Source organism: the organism of the source record quoted next, unplaced genomic scaffold (assembly GCF_019419815.1).
Source record: "Pyrus x bretschneideri cultivar Hongxiangsu unplaced genomic scaffold, Pyrus_bretschneideri_v1 Contig7, whole genome shotgun sequence".
Lineage (NCBI taxonomy): Eukaryota > Viridiplantae > Streptophyta > Magnoliopsida > Rosales > Rosaceae > Pyrus > Pyrus x bretschneideri.
Window position 1 is genome coordinate 10,279,436 of NW_025999809.1, and position 17,395 is coordinate 10,296,830.

The following is a 17,395-nucleotide window of genomic DNA, read 5'->3' on the forward strand; positions in this document are numbered from 1 at the left end:
CTTCTCGATTAAAAAACATTATTACTTTTTTTTTTATCGTTGCTTATTTGAACATTTTAACATCTTCTTTAAAAATACTCTAATCTTTCAAGAGCATCTTAAAAAAGATGTCAGAGAAGTAAACTAAAGTTAAAAGACATCAAGGTTTTCTTGAAGGGAGATGCCATACTTGACATGATAGCTTAGTAATTTGACTCCTTACTTTTCAACAGTTTTTTTTTTTTTTTTTTTTTTTGTTTTTTCCAGCGAACAAAAACAATGAAGTCAATTTTATTATTTAATGTGTGGGATCCATAATTCACCAGCATGATACAACTTTAAATTACTATTTTTTTCCTTAAAAACTGTAGTAGTGGGAGTAATATAATATAAAACTGTAGTACTTTTTTTTTCAATTTAAATTTTGATAATTCATATGTAACATTTTCATTGAAAATGATCTAAATATGTCTTCTCATCTCTCTATGAAAATAATAAGATTTTTTTCTTCATAAGTGGCATAGCAGTATATTCAAAGTTTAGAAGTCCACGGGTTCACACCCATCACCAGGTTTTTGGTCTTGCTGCTTCATCGTGCTGCAGATAAAGTTAGAAGTTGAAGAGTGTGACATGCAAGGCATATGGATGCTTCTGTTCATTCATTGGATCCTCAACTGTAAATATGTCAAGTGTGTGCGTATGTGTGTGTATATACATGTCCATTTTATGCATTATGATTAAGCTTGAGTAAGAGAGTTGGTATATAAATATTAGGGTACAACTAAGTAGATCAAATGTTTAAATTAAATTTTGTAAATCAAATGATATAGATGTTGGTGATTCGATTATTAGTTAAGTGTTGATTAACATATTTATTTTCAATTAGTGACACCTCATTTGGTTTGCAAATTTGGTTTAAAAATTTGATCTCTGTGACATTGTCCTAAATATTAATATAGGATAGTGTTATCCACACTCATATTTTTACTTTTCACACACTTTCTCAGTTTCTGGCCGTTGTATCAAATGAATTAAAAAAGATCAACAACCAAAAAATTAACAAAGATATGTAAAAGGTAAAAATAAGTGTCTAAATAACACTTTCCTTAACCTATAGACCTTATGGTTTCAGGGTCCAATTTTTTTTAGTGTTAAAAAAGAAATAAATATATAAAAACAAATATATTATCTATATAATTGCAAACTACACCAAATTGCATCACTTGGCATGCTTCACTTTCACAAAAGGTAGTGCCCATTTACATATGGGCAGATCTCAATGGTACCAACCGAATCATAACACCAACCCGATAATATTGAACTAAATTCGTTTTTTTTTTTCATTTCATTGATAATATGATGCGAATGCAATCAAAACTTTAAAATTACAAATTAAAACTCCTCTATGAGGTTGAAATTTGACTTGTATAAAGGTCTGTAAAAAATTCTTTTTGTAATTTATTTCTCTCTCGCACCCCAGACCCATGAAATTAAAAATGTAACCATTTCCAGCCACAACACGAATTAGACAATTCAAACAAAATAAGAGTAATTCAAGAGTGACCTATCATAATATTATTGTCAAATTTACCTCTATAAACACATGCTTTTTTAAAACATTAATGAAAACTAGTTAGTAGATTTTAGCTCTATGAAACTGCAGGACCTAAAACGGCGTGACAAGCTTTGAGTTGCCCTCCACGCAAATTTTAATTTTTCATGGTTGCTAATTGCATTGGTGTACATTACAAAATTAAGCATATGCATGTTATGATATGTTACCTAATGAGAAAAAGTAAGTTTAAAATGGCGCCAAATAATGAGTCATGTCAGGATTGAAGATTTTGGTCGACCAAAATCTAAAGGGTTTTCAAGTAGGACCCACCCCAGATGCAATGCTTCCTTTTCTTGTTATATTATGCCCACCATCCCCACTTCACATCCCTCCTTATCCTTCTTCTACTTTCAGTCTCTACTGTTCTGCTCTCTGCTTTTTTGCTTCTTTCAACTAAACTAGCTACCTCTTTGTTTTGTCTCTCATCAGCTTCTACTTCACACTCATAAAATAGGGCTTTGTCCTTCTCTTTCAAGGAAAAATTGTGTTACCCTACACAATTAGGGTTACTGCCCACTGTTGGGGATTGTGTTCGTCCAACGAAGATCAGACACGCGGCAAGCATGAAGGAGAACGGAAGCAGCAGGAAACAAGGTGCACCCTCGCCGTGTGCAGCATGCAAGCTTCTCAGAAGGAGGTGCGCTCAGGATTGTGTGTTTGCTCCCTATTTTCCTGCGGATGAGCCCCAAAAGTTTGCTAATGTTCACAAAGTGTTTGGTGCCAGCAATGTCAACAAGATGTTGCAGGTAATTCCTACCACTAATCATGATCTCTCTAGTTTCTACCCTCTTCATTCTCAAAGACATGGAAAGAGTAGATTCGGAAAGTAAGTTAATTTGTTGTGTGAATATCAAGCTTAAGAAATAGCAACTTTGACCAGTGATTTCAATTTCACAGATCGATAACGTAAACATAAAATAAGCTCAACGACGAGAGAACATGCATGAAATTTGTATAAATTACCATTACCCTTTGAAGGTAGTTTGCATATGTTGTCGATCTACACCAAAATTTGCTTCCAAAACCCTTTCGGCCATACGGAGAAGTGTTCATATTGGTCAATTGGCAAGTGTTCATATTTGAAAAGCACTGCTAAGTGTTCACTCTCACTAGGGTGTTTTCAGATAGTCGTTTTACTGTTCGGATCCAAGAGGAGCCAAAATTGCTCAACGGTTAACAAGACTTTGGAATCTGATAAAAAGGGGCAATGAAGTCAATTTATGGATACGATATACACAACACTCATTGCTTGCTGCACCAACACCAACTCACCTTTTTCACTTTCCATTGAGAAAAAATAAAAATCTATTTTGTATTTTTCTACAAACTTCTTCTGAAGCTGTTTTACGTGATCACGTGAAGCTGTTTCTTGCTTCTTATTATTTTATTCAGGTAAAAAGATAACAGAAATATATCATTTGGGGATCTACTTTTCTATTTTAACAAGTCCATGAAATGTGATAAAGAAAAGATGCCAAAATCCAAGAAAAACAAAAGATGGTTTATTCTTTTTTATTTGAGAAGTAATTTTTGGATCCTTGAATACTCTCTCTCTTCTGCTTGGGTGTTGTCCTTCGTGGACAGGCCAAAGAGAATCTTTACTCGTGGAGTTTTAATGGGTGAGTCTGTATTTTTATGGTCTAACATTTTATATTGATTAAATCGAGATAGAATCGATGAATAGAACCAACGAGAAAAGTGCAAAACGAAAAAATAAAAAATGTAAAAATCACTATCTTCTACCTTTTTTTATTTTCAATTCTTTTTAGTTAGACATGATGCCTCATAGATATAGACAGGCAACCAATAAAGTGTCATAACTTAATCACGAGCTGATGATTTATTGGTAAATGACGAATTGCGAAGCTTCTTTTAAATTAAAAATTAGAGGTCTTGAGTTCGAAATCCACTGCTAGTGTGGAAGCCAAACTTGTGGCCAGGATAAGATTGAAATGTCTATGTTAGTCTTTTCGGACCCCGGAATACGTGGATAACCGTAGTTTGTCGCCAGTTGTCTATCTTGCTTTTAAAATAAATAAATAAATAAAGTGTCATAACTTAATTTGGGGCCATATATTATGTTCAGCCGAATGAATAAGAGCATGGCTGATGACGCGTGATTTGGATTTTGCAAGGATCATAGAGTGGTGTGATCATTACATCAAGCCAAAACATGTCTTGTAGGACCTTTGGCCTTTCATTCGGGACTAGGGTTACAAGTTTTGAAGGCTCTTTAAAAGGGTAACTTACTCAGTTGTACCGTACCCATGTCAGTCACTCATAGTGTGATTAATTTAAAATATATATCTCGGCTGCATGTAAGTTTTCACCATAACTAGCGCCAACTTTCTTTTGTGGTCAAAAGTTAAGATCAAGTTTAATTGTGACAATTGCAGGAGCTGCCAGAGCACCAAAGAGGAGATGCAGTAAGTAGCATGGTGTATGAAGCAAATGCCAGGGTGCGAGACCCAGTTTATGGTTGTGTTGGGGCAATTTCGTCCTTACAACAACAGATTGATGTGCTTCAAACCCAACTGGCTCTAGCTCAGGCAGAGGTGGTGCACCTCAGGGTGCGTCAGACTGCATCATTCTCTAACCATGGGTTAAGTCCGGCTAGCCCAAGTAATAGTGGGTCACCCCCATCTAAGTTCATGGGTTCTCAGGCCCGGCCTATTTTCGACATGGATATGATGGTGGACCATACCAGCTTGGGATTGGGAGAGTCCATGTGGTCATGCTAAGCTTAATTAATTTCTAATGTTTACTCTACTATAATCTAGAGAGTAATTAGTTTTGGTATTCATGCCTAATATTTGCTTTACTACTTATGTAGTCCTTAAATGAACACCGGGGGTAAACCTAGTGACGGTTACAACAGTAAAAGCGGTGGCGGTGATGGTGACGATGACAGTGACCAAGGCGATTCGCCCGCTTGAGTTCGAGATTGATTTTCCATTAGTAACTAGATTGTAAATATTAGTTTAACTTGTTTATATTTATATTGGGTAATCATATATTTGTGGGACTTTTTATATTTGCTCCAAGTGACTGGTTGACTTTGGATGTGTGAATCCACCAAACATATTGACAGTTTGGGGAAAAGAGTGGGAACGAAATTTGAAAGAGGATTGTAGTAGGATTTGCAGATTGTGGAGCAGTCATGTATGGAATATTATTGGTAATCATAGTAAAATTCCACCTATTTTTGTCTAAATATTTGACCGTTTGCCGCATTTCTGTTTTGGAAAACGACTCTTTTATGCCGATGAGAGTCAGTTGAGTTAGCAAGGATTGTTTCTTTTGTTGGATCAAGGCCTAAGTTTAAGTCCCATCATCGGCAATCACTCTTGGTGGGTGATCTGTGAAAAACAAAAAAAAGGTTGAGACCCCTCTATAATTCTTCAAAAAAATTATAATATATGATGCCCTGACCCTAAAATGGGATAGCCTCTCCTCCCCGTAAACTTTTTCCACGCCAGAGAAACGACTCTTTTATGTTTTCTAAAGTGCATGCATGTTTTATTTTCTGGTCCAATGGAGGGGATTTCTTTTTTCCGAATGAGGATCCGGCAAGGATCCTCTCTCCTTTTATCCAATTGCTGGATGTGATTGATTTATTTGTGCGGTTTTGTCTAAGAATCCCCTTTTGACAAGTGAACGAAAATACTTGAGTGGAGTACATGATATTAGGACATAAACACTTATGCTCTATGCACATTTCTTCGACAAAATCATAGATGGAATCATTGTTGTTAAATTGGGAAATTTGGAATTGGGGGCTTCAAATATCACTCAAAGCATATAACCACAACAACCTTTTCTAGGATTTTTATATGAATTTTTGTACACTTAATATGCGTACTGACAAGCGTTACAAACTAACTGTTACGTGACAGACAATTACCTAACCAATGAAAATTACTATGTTTAGTCTTTTTTTCTTGAAGATTTTGTATCATAAAAGTTCTTGAATTGTCTGCATATAACCACACCGTTGATTATCGAGGATTAATTGTGAATTGTTTACTCTACACACAATATGTGAGACTGACAAGCGTCACGAACTGTTACGTGATGGCAATTACCTAAACAATGAAAATTACTATGATTTGTATCAAAACAAATTCTTGAATTGTCTACATACAACCATATGCGCAGGATCTATCAAGGATTGATTATGCATAATCTAAATGCAATATGTTCACTGACAAGCATCATGAACTAAATATTAGGTGACAATGAAAAATTTTGTGTAAGTCTTTTCTTGAAGATTTTGTACCAAAAAAGTTCTTAAAGATTTTGTTCGCCAATCTTTGGTCGGTAACCTCCGCATTCTTGAGGCTAAATGGCATCACCTTGTTGAAGTATGTTCATCCCTATATCATTTGCAAAATTAATCTACAGATTTTCATGTAAATCATTATTACTTACCTACAAATTACAGTCTGCAAAAGCCTCTCTAAAATAACAAAAAAATAAGTTTGTACACACACCCCAAACTGTGATCTGAAATGACTTCCAAGTATTTTCAAATGACAAATGAGTATCATACTACCATATGAGGGTAATACTAAACTATGCTTAGGTATAGCACAAATAGAAATAGAAATGTTAAGTGGGATCAGTTTCAAACACAAGCATTTGGTACATATAATTCCAAGTAATTTTACAAATTATACAAAGAAATTAAAAACGAATAAGAAAAAGAAGCTCAAACGTCCTTGGCAACAAGTTCACCATTCACTAACTCTCTGTAAGCAGCCACAGGCCAGCTGAAGCCTCTGAAAACCAAGCTAGTAGCCAAAGGCACATCAATGATGATCTCCTTCTGCGTCGGCTTCTTATCATCCCTAATGGCAATCAAGTAGCTCCTCCCAACCCACCCGATCCACCCAGCAATGTACAGAAACAAAATACCAGGAGTGATAAACTCACCCCAGTGCCTCTGGTCACCGCTGACAATCAAATGGGGAAGCCCATCCGATCCACAAAGCAAACCCTGCTTGCCGTAGTTGGAAAACCTCCTCTGAGTCTTCTCTATGGTGGCCTTGATGGCTAGGGCGGGTGCACTGTCGGGTGCATAGAGCTTCAGTGAGGACTCGAGTTTTTTGATCTGTTGCTTCTCACGCTTGGCGAACTGCTTGGAGTCTTTGCATGGGGTGAGTCCCGAGATGTCAGCAACTGCAGGCATGGGAGCTGAGCCAATGAGGATGGAGGAGAGTGCGAGTGCAGTGGAGAACGCCTGCATGGGCGATGCAGTCGATATTTTCTCAGGGGTAGGGTTAGGGTTTGGGGAGGCAGAGCAGAAGACCACGGTTCTTGGCAGCTTTGTGGCCAATGGGGAGCTAAGTTTTGGCTGAAACATGGGTTTTGAAAGGTTTGTGGGAATTGTGAGAGACATGGTTTTTTTTCCTCTATTTTTGTTTAGGGTTTGTGAGGAGGAGCAGAGAGGAAGGAGGAGAACTTGGAAGTGAGAGTGTGGAGGGCAGGGTTTTAGAATCTTGGAGGAATAGAGACTGGTGGTGGAGGAGAGAGGAGGGAGAGTGGATAGGGTGAAGGGAGTAAGGAGGCTGAGTTGGATGATTGTAATTGGTTGGGGGTTGATTCAGATTTTCTCTCAATCTATCGTACTCTTAAAATCATATGCAGATAATGAGAAAGTCTACCATGCCTTGTGTGGGTTTCAGTGCTTTCCATTAGCTTGATCCAAATGTTTCACAAGCATATTTATAAGGGAAAACACTCAAATTCAAGATAAATTCTTCTTGCAACCAAGATATAGTTAGAATGGCGTCGTTTATTTAATGCACGTAGGCTGCGTGCTTAAAGAGTGAACCACTCGTCTAATACGGTTGTCACGTAATAAATTGGACAAATAAATGCTTATCACGTAATAAACGCTTGTCTCCATATTCAGATATGGCACAAATATCACCAACATATACAGATATAAATCTCTTTTCTTTCCCTTTTTGTCTTAAATATAAACAAGTTGAGAAAACCGGATCACATTTTTTACGTGTTCGAATTTAATAAAACAACTCCCAACTTATAACTTGGAAATTCCCTTTGTAAGTAATAACAATGCACAACGTATAAGCGTCTAACATCAACATCCCTCCTCCGTTATCAGCCATCCGATACGATACCGTCACATTACAAACATTTGTCAAAATTTTCTGAATGTAGCGACATTTTTATCATAGTGCAGAAGGAAGTTTGCGTTCAGCATATCTACAGAACTGAGCGATGAAGAATGCTGATCCCTCCACTATGCGGCAAACTCTTGGTCATTTCAACTCATGCTATGCAAACTCGCGGTGTTATTCCTGATTCTGGGAAGGAATGGATTAGCCGGATCTCAAACTTCTAAACTACGTGTTCCTCTAGAGATTCGGATCACAACAGATCCTGGTAACCATGATATCATGCTTGAAGTTTTTCCCTATCACAATGGTAGGCTTGATGATGATTCAAAGAAACACATGTATTCCATGAGAAGGGAATAATGGCATGGTATGGAGCATCCTTTACCGAACAATGAACTACGAAATTGGGGCCTGGAGATGACTTTTGAGTTGCTAAGAACCTGATCCTGACCCTCAAAGAAAAAGCATGGACTCAGAGGCACAGACCAGCCTCAATCTTCGGTTTCATTATCGCATCACCATTTGGATTACCGGGTCACAAGCCAACCTGGTTTCACTAGGACATCTTGTTTAAAGTTGCGACCAGTGACTGATGTAGACTCACCCTGACGACGGAAACACTGCACAAGAAAGGATGTTAATTTAGAAAAACCTTATTACTAGCCATGAACAATTAACATAGGGTGGCCATTAGATATAAATCTGCTTAAGAAATGTTGTTTTGCATTAAAGCTGAACATTTGAAACTGGAAGGTTGTACAATCTTGTTGCATGTAACAGGTCACCATAGTGGTTCGCCTATATTTTCCTTTCTTAGTAGAGTATGGAGCGGTTCAAGCCATTGTCATGATATTTAAGAGTATTATCCATTATAAATACCGAGGGAGGGGATCTAGATAATAGTTCATACTCACACAAATTGCATGTATTTTCCTGTGTCTCAACAGCGAACCATATGAGACATCTTAGAAAAAGTACAATACCAGATTTTTCTGCCAACAGAAAATTGAAAAATATATGATCGAAAATAGACGTGGGGCTGTCTGGTAAGGCGTTAGTAATAAGTTATGAAAGGTGGGACTATCAAGATTAAAAGAAAAAAATCATCCTCAGTGCGTAATGAAAGGTCAACATTACTAACCTTGTAACAGACTATGGTGTCATCCGGGTACATAGCAAATAGTTTAGTTCCAAGGCGTGCATGGCAAGAATCACAAAGGCTTTCATCATTGATCTGCACATGCCTTGACTTTTCCTCCAATATTGCTAAACTTGCATCTGTATCTAAAGCACGTGACAGATTGTGCACAATCTGAAAAGCAATTAATGTATTGGCTCAAGATAAGGAATGAAAAGCACGAAACATGGAGATGCTACGTGCAAGCAACTTAAGAAAAAACAGATTCACTAATTTCCTTATGATATGGAGAACATAGCTCAATACCCACCCAAAAAAAAAAAAAAAACCAATGAATGAATATTTCACGATCTTAAGGAAGAATGACAAAAATCTGATATGGAGAACATAGCTCAATACCCACCAAAAAAAAAAAAAAAAAAAAAAACAATTAATGAATATTTCACGATCTTAAGGAAGAATGACAAGAATCTCAAACACAAAACTTACCCTTCCTTGACGGTGATGATGAAGTCGAGCTCTCAGCATTCTTAGTATAGTCTCAGAAGCAAGTTGAAGAGGCATATCTGGGGACAATCTCTGCAACATCAAACCAGAATTTTGCGCAGAAAATGAGAAACATCATAAGACTCTTGAGTCCCCAAAATTAGAATCTTGCTAATAATGTAGAAGTAACCAAACAAAAATGTATGTGCAATTGTGCAAACTTCAGTTTTCTCCGCTCCCCACCAATTTCCCAGAAATCTCTGAGAGAGAGAGAGAGAGAGAGTCTGATACCTCTAAAACTTGCAAAGGATCCAATGATTCCCCATGATTGTGGAGTAGGCGAACAGCAGCTTTAAACATAGGCTCCTTACCATCTTGCGGATCCAAATACATATCAAGTAACCTGAGTTCTCACAGCACAAACAAAAAGGAAAATTGAGAAGCAATTTTAAATACATCATACGCATACTTTGCATGTGTGTTTATGGGTGTTTTGTGTGCTTGTGCATGTGGAGAGAGAGAGAGAGAACCAACTGCATATAGACATCAGGTCTCCCAATATCAGCACAATATTGCTCAGCAGCTTCACTGTTTTCCAGCTTCCTAAAAAGCCACTGTATGTTAGTTCACACAAAACTTAAAAAGCAAGGAAACCCTATGTTAGACCATAGGCCAACACTTCTCAACTTACTATGAAACCCCATAACTGAAGCATATTCGACACCGCATAATGTAAAAAATATAATTGGGGCGTGGGGGATGGGGCTGGGGAAGGGAAACCCCCCAAAGCTCAGTTACTTAAATACTATGTGGAACAATTTCTTTACCTAAACCCTATACCATAAGATTTTACTAATACTACTAGTCATAAACCTTATGTGATGCAAGAAATTGCTGAACACGTGACTTTTTCGAACTTCACAAAATAAGACAGATGTAAAAATTTAAGAAATGCACAAAAGAAACCCCATTGTCAAGATAATACTGAAATTTATCATTCTCAGGAAAACAAAATTGGGGAACCACATCGAAGCAACCATCAACTTGTGCCGCATTAATTATAAATGATACCCAGATGAAGTAGCAACTAATGTATTGTTGCAGAGTTTTCAGAAAGCAAGATGAAACTTACAAGGCTAAAATTTGGAGCACCAATGCCTCTTGCCCTAGTTTCTTGTAAAGAATAGCCTGTTAAATAAATCCAGAATCAGAAAGTAGCAGTAGCAGTATCAATGCAGTCTATAATTGGCCCAACAGCTAATGACCACAACTTAATAATTAACTTGTCCAATGGCACATTGTAAATAATTTGTGTATTCAGGTAGCCAGGGTTCTAAAGCAGAATTCAAGACAAGGTCCATATATGGTTATGACAGACCTTCTCCGACCACAATTCTGATCCCTCGATTAAGTCTAGAACCTCCTCTGGGTCATACAAGTCTGAAGACTCTAAAAACATCTGCAGTCTTTCCCGAACAGGACTTTGAAATATCAAACTTGTTCCATCATCAGAAATGTTTGTCTCTTCTATCCTTCCAGGACCAAGGTTTTGCGAGGCAATATCTGCTTGAAATGCTTCAATTGCTGACTTGGCAAGTGAGAGAGCATATAATGTGTGGAACTGACTGTCACTGTATTCTTGGTCTTCAATCAACCACTGAAGGTACCTGTGCACACAAAGAGGTAAAACCCAATTCTATACATTGAAGGTCACATCACATAAGGAAGAAACTTCTGCTTTTCCTTCTGATAAGTAATAAGTACATAACACAGTAAAGGCAACCAAGGAAAAAATAAATATTGCAAATGCGTTTGACAAAAGAAATGGGTGGAACAGTAAGATAATAAGAATAGCACTTTAACGAAAACACAGGTGGTTAGCATGGTTGCATTGTAAAGTTATAATGGTACAGTTGGTTAAATAAATATTACCATGAAAAGTCTCCCAGTGCATGCATGGCTACATTCTATACCTTTCTACCTTTCTGAAAAGTCTCAAGAAAAAGCTGTACTGTGGTCTATGTAATTGACATACCTTTGAAAAATCTCCACCTTCTTTGGATCAATAGCTGCAATAACTTCATCTGCAGTAAAAGAGAATTTCTCAAGTAAATTAAAACTTTCATATGCATTATTGATAACCATTTATTAGCTTTCATGCCATACAGATAGCAGCATAACACACACACTAATATAAAAGGCTTGTATTTTTTAAAAAGAAACAAAATACAAAAGGCTGATACAGCAAAATAAAGTTTTGAATTGTTCTGATGCCCTACTTCAAAGGGATGTTCCAAATGAATGCCTAGATGCATGCTTGGGGTCAGAGGTGCAGCTACTAAGGGACCAGAATAGTCTTGGGCCCATCCTGCCTTTTTTCTTGCTACAATAACATATTGTTGTTGCTGCACCTTATCAGTGGAAACCATTAAATTCAAGTGTGCCCCGTCTTAATCTAAACTCTATTTTCCTTTTACATGCCTCGTTTAGCACTCCATCTCTCTTATTTCAGTGCAGACTTCCCTTCCCCTCCTTTTGCTATCAACTTTTCTTTGTCATTTCTTTAGTCCTTCTGTTATATTTTCAAATCTTTCATGCTTAACTCTTACTTCATATTCAAGTGTTTGAGTTTGTACAATGTTTTTAGTTCTCTGTACTGAATTTGATTGCTTTTCCAAAAATGCAATTTACTACAACTTTTCATGTTGTGAGGCCCCTCCTCACATTAAAATCTGGCTCCGCCACTGCTTGGGGTAGCTAGCCAATGGCACAGACATAAAGGTGTAAACTTCTTATACATCACTCACCTTTAAACTGGATACTTGCCTAGATGTCATTTTCTACACAAGTGGTAATCAAAAAAACACACATCAAAACCAAAATTACTGGGAGATCAAAGATCCACCTGGTGGAAGTTGATTAGCTCTTTTCTCTGATGTCAAAACCTGAACTGCAAAAACCTGGTTGATATCTGCAACCTAACAATACCAACCAACTCCTAATTAAACAAGGGAGTTGCGAAGCACAAACCATAAGATTTTTCAAAAAATTTCAAACTTCAAAAATAAAACAAAACAAACCATCCAAGATAAATAAGGAACAACTCTGCAGATAATTAACACGTACCCATCCAAGATGTTGAAGAACAAGTTTTGGATCAGATGACTCCTCGAGAAGCTTTGATGCTTCAGCTGCAGCAGTCTCCTTACCAGAGATGATATTTGTACCACCATCCTGTGAACCACTCTCCAACATGGGGTCTTTCCAAAGGCCAGATGAATAATTTCTTGCCAAGATGCGCCAGATACCAAGAGCCTTTGAGCTAATTCCTTTACTTGCATATAGGAAGGCAAGCGTACGTAAATGCCTGGAGTCATCTAACAAAGTTTCCAACTCCTCCTGCACCGCCCATGCAAGTTCTACAGTCATCCTTCAAGCAGGCTCCAGACAATAGCCTCTGTTTTTCAATGCATGGGAATGCTAAGATTGTTGGCCAACATCCTAACAGTGCATTGTCTTGAGGCCTATTAAGTATGTTGCTATTCCAAAACCAAACATTGATATAATGTCTTCAACTAGAAGACATTTTGCATGGTCCTTGCATTTGATACCATCATATGGTGTGCCCTTTCTAGTTGTTTAAAATCCCAAAACTGTCTCTTAGCAATTAAATACAAATCAGGTCTGACCCAGGCCCCCGGCAATACAATTTGCAGCTTTACTATGGTCCAAATTAAGGGAATTTTTTGTCAATTTCATCTTAGTTTTTCATTCAACTACACTAACCATCAATCTTCTTTTCTAATCCTAACAATCGCTACATCACTTTCTCTGATTCATATTATGGTATAAATGAAAAAAGAAGATATCCTAGAGTGGATGAAATCAAATGGATAAACAGGTCTACAATGAAAACACAACTTGTTTTGCCTTTGATTTTATTAACAGTTAATAACTTAATATACTCCGATTTACTTCAAATTCAAGAAGACTAGAAATAATGCAGTAAGGAAACAGGAACTCCTGATTTAGGAAAGTTGTAAAAGCAAAAATCCTTCGGCATGGTAAAACGAATATATGAGAGTGGGAAAACATACCACAACACAAGAATTCTCTGATGATGCCAGCTTCTCCATGTCATAAACATTATTCAAAGCTCTGTAGAGGTACATTAATAGGGTGTCAACTCCCTCCTTCACTGATGGAGTCAACTCTTTCTCACGAGAAACCTCCAAATACCTGTAGCAAGAATGTATATTGAAAAAGTTACTATAATCCAAGTACAAGTTAGTTGTGAAATTAAATAAAAAGATGCAACAGAAAACAATAGAAAAACATTTAACGAAAAACCAGAAGTGATGTAGTCACCTAGTAATTGATTTGATGGCAGACTCCAACAATTTATCCCTATTTGGTGGATTCAGGAGAAATGCATCATCTACCACAGTTTCTACACCTGCTTTCCTAAGAAAGATTGCTCTTTGAATTGCCATCAACCCATCATCCACAACATCTTCCAGAGGCGCAGGGGGAGGATGCAAACCCCAATAGCGGTTTCTAGGAACCTGAAAACGCAAGTTCAAACACTATGATTACAAAACTCAGAAGCTTAACAGCACTACAACATGAAAATCAGCAAGCTCATAATAGAAGTACATATGTTCGTGCTGAATGCAGCATAAATGCAGGCTAAGATTGCAAGCGTGCGAGTCTTTCACAATTCTTCGCATTCACAATGTAGTATTGATTGTTACATAAAGAAATAGTATAAATGATAAATTGAATATAATTATGCAATCTTTTCTCTTGAACTACACATTGCTTATGTATTTTTTTCCTAGTAATCTAACATCCCCAAGAAAATACAACAAGAATATTAGTCTTGACATTCTAATGAGTATCACACTCCGTGTCCTGATTTTCTTCTTACACCTTTTGACGAGCAATTATATTTTAAAGGAAACACTCCTCTCGTTTTTTAGTAAGGCAGAGAGCATATGTGAGTTTTATTCATATAGGAAGATATTATATGTGACCATATCCCCTGGTTATGAGCAAAAAATATCATACCAGTAATGACCATCGATTCGGATCTCTCATTATGAATGGAAATACTTCAGAAGGCTGCATTGTCTCAGACTGCAAAAAGTGATTCACTGCTTCCTCAAAATGCAAGTCAAAAAGCAAGAGAAACCCCACTTGAGCATGAACAAACGAGAGCATATCCTTTGATAATTCACCCTCACACTCAAGATCCTCCACCAAGGAGATGGCTTCCTTGAAGTTCTTTTTTCTCAATAGATCTTTAATTTGTTCTTCAGATGGTAATTTCCGATAGCAAACAACCTAGAAATTTGCAACATGGAAAGGACAACAAATAAAAATCTTTAATTTGTTCACGTCTGCAACAAAGCTAAGAGTATAGATAATCATTAAATCGAGCATGTGGTCCAATATCCTAGTGAATAGGGTGTTGGGTTTCTACCCATGCTTCTTGGGTTCGAAACTCCCTCCTCCCCTTAATAATAATATAAAAAAATAAAAAATAAAAAATAAATCACTAGATCGATATTTTCCCATACCTTGGTGGGGGTTGCAACAACAAGAAGTTTTCCACTTCCATCTTCCTCATCTGCAACAATGCAAGGCCCTCCTACCCCTTCACCACCAAAAGTGATCATCTGAATACATCTACCTGTTTTCTTATGATACAACTCCAGCTTTCCATCCCTTGCAATGACCACATATGAAGATATCTCCCCAATAGAATCCAGGTTACTATGGAACACCAAGCTACCACCAACCGGCTGCCCATGTGCATTAGCTATGATGCCAACATTGTCCACCAACAAAAGCACATTCCATTCTTTACACAACAATTTAAGCCGTGGCAGACTAGAAACATCCGGTAGCGAAAATATTACACCACTTTGTCCAGTAACACATGAAAACAAACTATATCCATTAACCGTACTGACAATTATCGAATCATTGAGCCATACCATGGCCATAACCCCATCAATACACTGAATTTCCTTCAGAATTACAAAAGACCCATCATCAATGTCTTGGTCACTTTTACCTACTCTATTACTCAAAACAAGCTCTACCAATACCAATCTTTTACCAATCACAACAGAGAAAACATGATGGCCTATACGCTGCTGCACAGTTTCTTTCGTTTTCGAGCCATTTGTTCTGATCCCACTTCCGAACTTTTGCAAAAACCGCTGACTTGTGCTTGTATACTCTGATGAATTACTAAGACCTGACAAATTTGAGCATTCTGATTCACTGCTTCGCAGCCTCCTTGTGATGACAGAAATTCCTCTCAAGAAACTCAATCTTTTCACGGGCTGTAACAGAAGCGAATCAACCAAAAACAAAAATCCATCCAAAAGCACCAAGAGCTTCCCAATTTCACCAAACACTTGGATAGACTCCACTGAGGAATTGCCAACCAAAACTTTTCGCAAAAACGAAATGTTTTGTGGGATTGAAGGGTTGTTGGAAGGATCAGATGGGGATTGATCATTGGGATTTACAGAGAGCAAAAGCAGGATTCCAAACTGGGTCCCAAGGTAGATTAGACATTGTGAGTCGGAGACCGTGGAGATAGCGAGTGATGTAACTCGTGCACGAGAGTGGTCAGAGAGGTTGAACAATGACAGTGGTTCAAGGACAGTGCGACCTCTAGGTTCGGGCTTGGCCATGTATAAAGGGCTAGTGCTTGCCGATGAACATTACAAGATCCTTTTTTCGGTCAACAAACATTACAAGAAAATACCACCCGAAATTGCAAGTAACTCAAAACTAATTACAACGCTCAGCACTGTAATCCATTGAGCTGTAGAGCACAAAAAACAGTAAGAAGACTATTGCTAGAGCTATTACAGCAAACCCATGTCGAAAATCGATTGAATTGCACGGATAAACAACAACCCGATTATCGAAATGTCAGCATTGTTTCAATATATTTTCTACATAGTAATAATCTACAAAATCAAATTTTATCAGACAAACCAAAAAAACACCATTCAAATGCAACAAAAATTCAAGCTCTCGTGCATTAGAACAATATACCAAATTCTCACTTTGCCAATCACTAAAAAATCAAGAGCAAAATTAATGGCATCCCCCAATTTCCGTCAATCTAAAAGACAGAAACCGGCGAAAACAGTGTCAATTTTTCTTCTTTCTCAGTCTAATTAATCATTTTTTGTAGATCGAACAGAATTTAAAAGAAAAATAGCTAAAAAGATGAAAAAATTAAGAGAAAATTCATACTTGAGAAGCTAGACGACCGTCATCGCAGGAAGTCGACGGAGCAAGGCGGAGACTGCCGAAGCTTCTATGGTGGTGGGAAATGCCAAACTGTTCGCAAGTTCGAGAATTTCACCTAACAGTAGCATCACCAGACGTCAAAGTTTCATTTTTCTTTTTCCTTTCTTTTTTTTTTATTTGTTCCAACGTCAATTCCTATAGGCTATATTTCCTCCACCGTCTTTTGTTCTTTCTCTTTATCTTTTTTTTTTCTTTTTTTTATATTTTATATTTTTAATTCGTAAATATGAGCTTAATATTGGAAAGTGTTTGTGGAGTTAATTTTAATTTTTCTTTCTTAGTATGTAATTAATTGGTACAAAAATTTAATAGTTAGATTTTATACATAGTCTTTTAATCACTTTTATACACAGTCAGATTTGTAAAATATTATTATTATTTTAAGTATCAGATAAATAAATTTGTTTTGAAAATACACGTGTTATGTATAGTGCATGAAATCTTCGTAATTTATTTTAAGCTAGCTCGAATTGGTTATTTGTGGCATGAAATGACAATGTGATGCTAGCAAGGAAATATTTTGCCAAAATATAAAATATAAAATCTTCTAGTTTGATTCTATTTTCATGGTCAATATGGTCGCAATTCATTTCAAGTCATGATTCTCAAATTTGAATTTGATCCCTAATTTCTAAATTCATTTGGCTTTTTACTCTCAACAAATCCGGTTTAGTTTCGTCATCT

The 17,395-nt window shown here is 37.0% G+C and overlaps 3 protein-coding genes across 4 annotated transcripts; 1 reads left to right on the forward strand and 2 right to left on the reverse strand.

Moving 5' to 3' along the window:
• Positions 1 to 1,919: 1,919 nt before the first annotated feature.
• Positions 1,920 to 4,796, forward strand: LOC103945112 (LOB domain-containing protein 4). Its single transcript, XM_009355636.3, has 2 exons — positions 1,920 to 2,340; positions 3,991 to 4,796. Exons 1-2 carry the CDS (start codon positions 2,158 to 2,160, stop codon positions 4,333 to 4,335), a joined length of 528 nt encoding a protein of 175 aa, XP_009353911.2. The 5' UTR covers positions 1,920 to 2,157; the 3' UTR covers positions 4,336 to 4,796.
• Positions 4,797 to 6,197: 1,401 nt separating this feature from the next.
• Positions 6,198 to 7,210, reverse strand: LOC103945111 (photosystem I reaction center subunit III, chloroplastic). The gene has a single exon (XM_009355635.3). The coding sequence runs from the start codon at positions 6,993 to 6,995 to the stop codon at positions 6,306 to 6,308; it is 690 nt and encodes a 229-aa protein (XP_009353910.1). The 5' UTR covers positions 6,996 to 7,210; the 3' UTR covers positions 6,198 to 6,305.
• Positions 7,211 to 7,643: 433 nt separating this feature from the next.
• Positions 7,644 to 16,832, reverse strand: LOC103945110 (vacuolar sorting protein 3). Of its 2 annotated transcripts, XM_009355632.3 has the most exons (15): positions 16,655 to 16,831; positions 14,950 to 16,214; positions 14,438 to 14,713; positions 13,736 to 13,932; positions 13,465 to 13,606; positions 12,494 to 12,766; positions 12,273 to 12,345; positions 11,403 to 11,451; positions 10,746 to 11,034; positions 10,500 to 10,555; positions 9,902 to 9,970; positions 9,659 to 9,770; positions 9,371 to 9,460; positions 8,885 to 9,055; positions 7,644 to 8,363 (listed from the first exon to the last, which is right to left on the reverse strand). In XM_009355632.3, exons 2-15 carry the CDS (start codon positions 16,078 to 16,080, stop codon positions 8,271 to 8,273), a joined length of 3,021 nt encoding a protein of 1,006 aa, XP_009353907.2. In that variant the 5' UTR covers positions 16,081 to 16,214; positions 16,655 to 16,831; the 3' UTR covers positions 7,644 to 8,270. The 2 variants fall into 2 exon arrangements, 1 of the variants encoding a protein (XP_009353907.2); XR_007254437.1 differs by lacking the exons at positions 7,644 to 8,363; positions 8,885 to 9,055 and having other exon boundaries at positions 9,423 to 9,460; positions 9,898 to 9,970; positions 16,655 to 16,832.
• Between the last annotated feature and the right edge of the window lie 563 nt (positions 16,833 to 17,395).

Excerpts from the sequence above, each read along its gene's own strand:
- LOC103945110 (XM_009355632.3), bottom strand. The coding sequence starts at position 16,080 with ATGGCCAAGCCCGAACCTAGAGGTCGCACTGTCCTTGAACCACTGTCA. Across the intron at positions 13,933-14,437 it reads CGAATCGATGGTCATTACTG|GTTCCTAGAAACCGCTATTG; the intron begins GTATGATATTTT and ends TTGCGTTTTCAG. Across the intron at positions 10,556-10,745 it reads CAGAATTGTGGTCGGAGAAG|GCTATTCTTTACAAGAAACT; the intron begins GTCTGTCATAAC and ends TTTATTTAACAG.
- LOC103945111 (XM_009355635.3), bottom strand. The coding sequence starts at position 6,995 with ATGTCTCTCACAATTCCCACAAACCTTTCAAAACCCATGTTTCAGCCA.
- LOC103945112 (XM_009355636.3), top strand. The coding sequence starts at position 2,158 with ATGAAGGAGAACGGAAGCAGCAGGAAACAAGGTGCACCCTCGCCGTGT. Across the intron at positions 2,341-3,990 it reads ATGTCAACAAGATGTTGCAG|GAGCTGCCAGAGCACCAAAG; the intron begins GTAATTCCTACC and ends TGACAATTGCAG.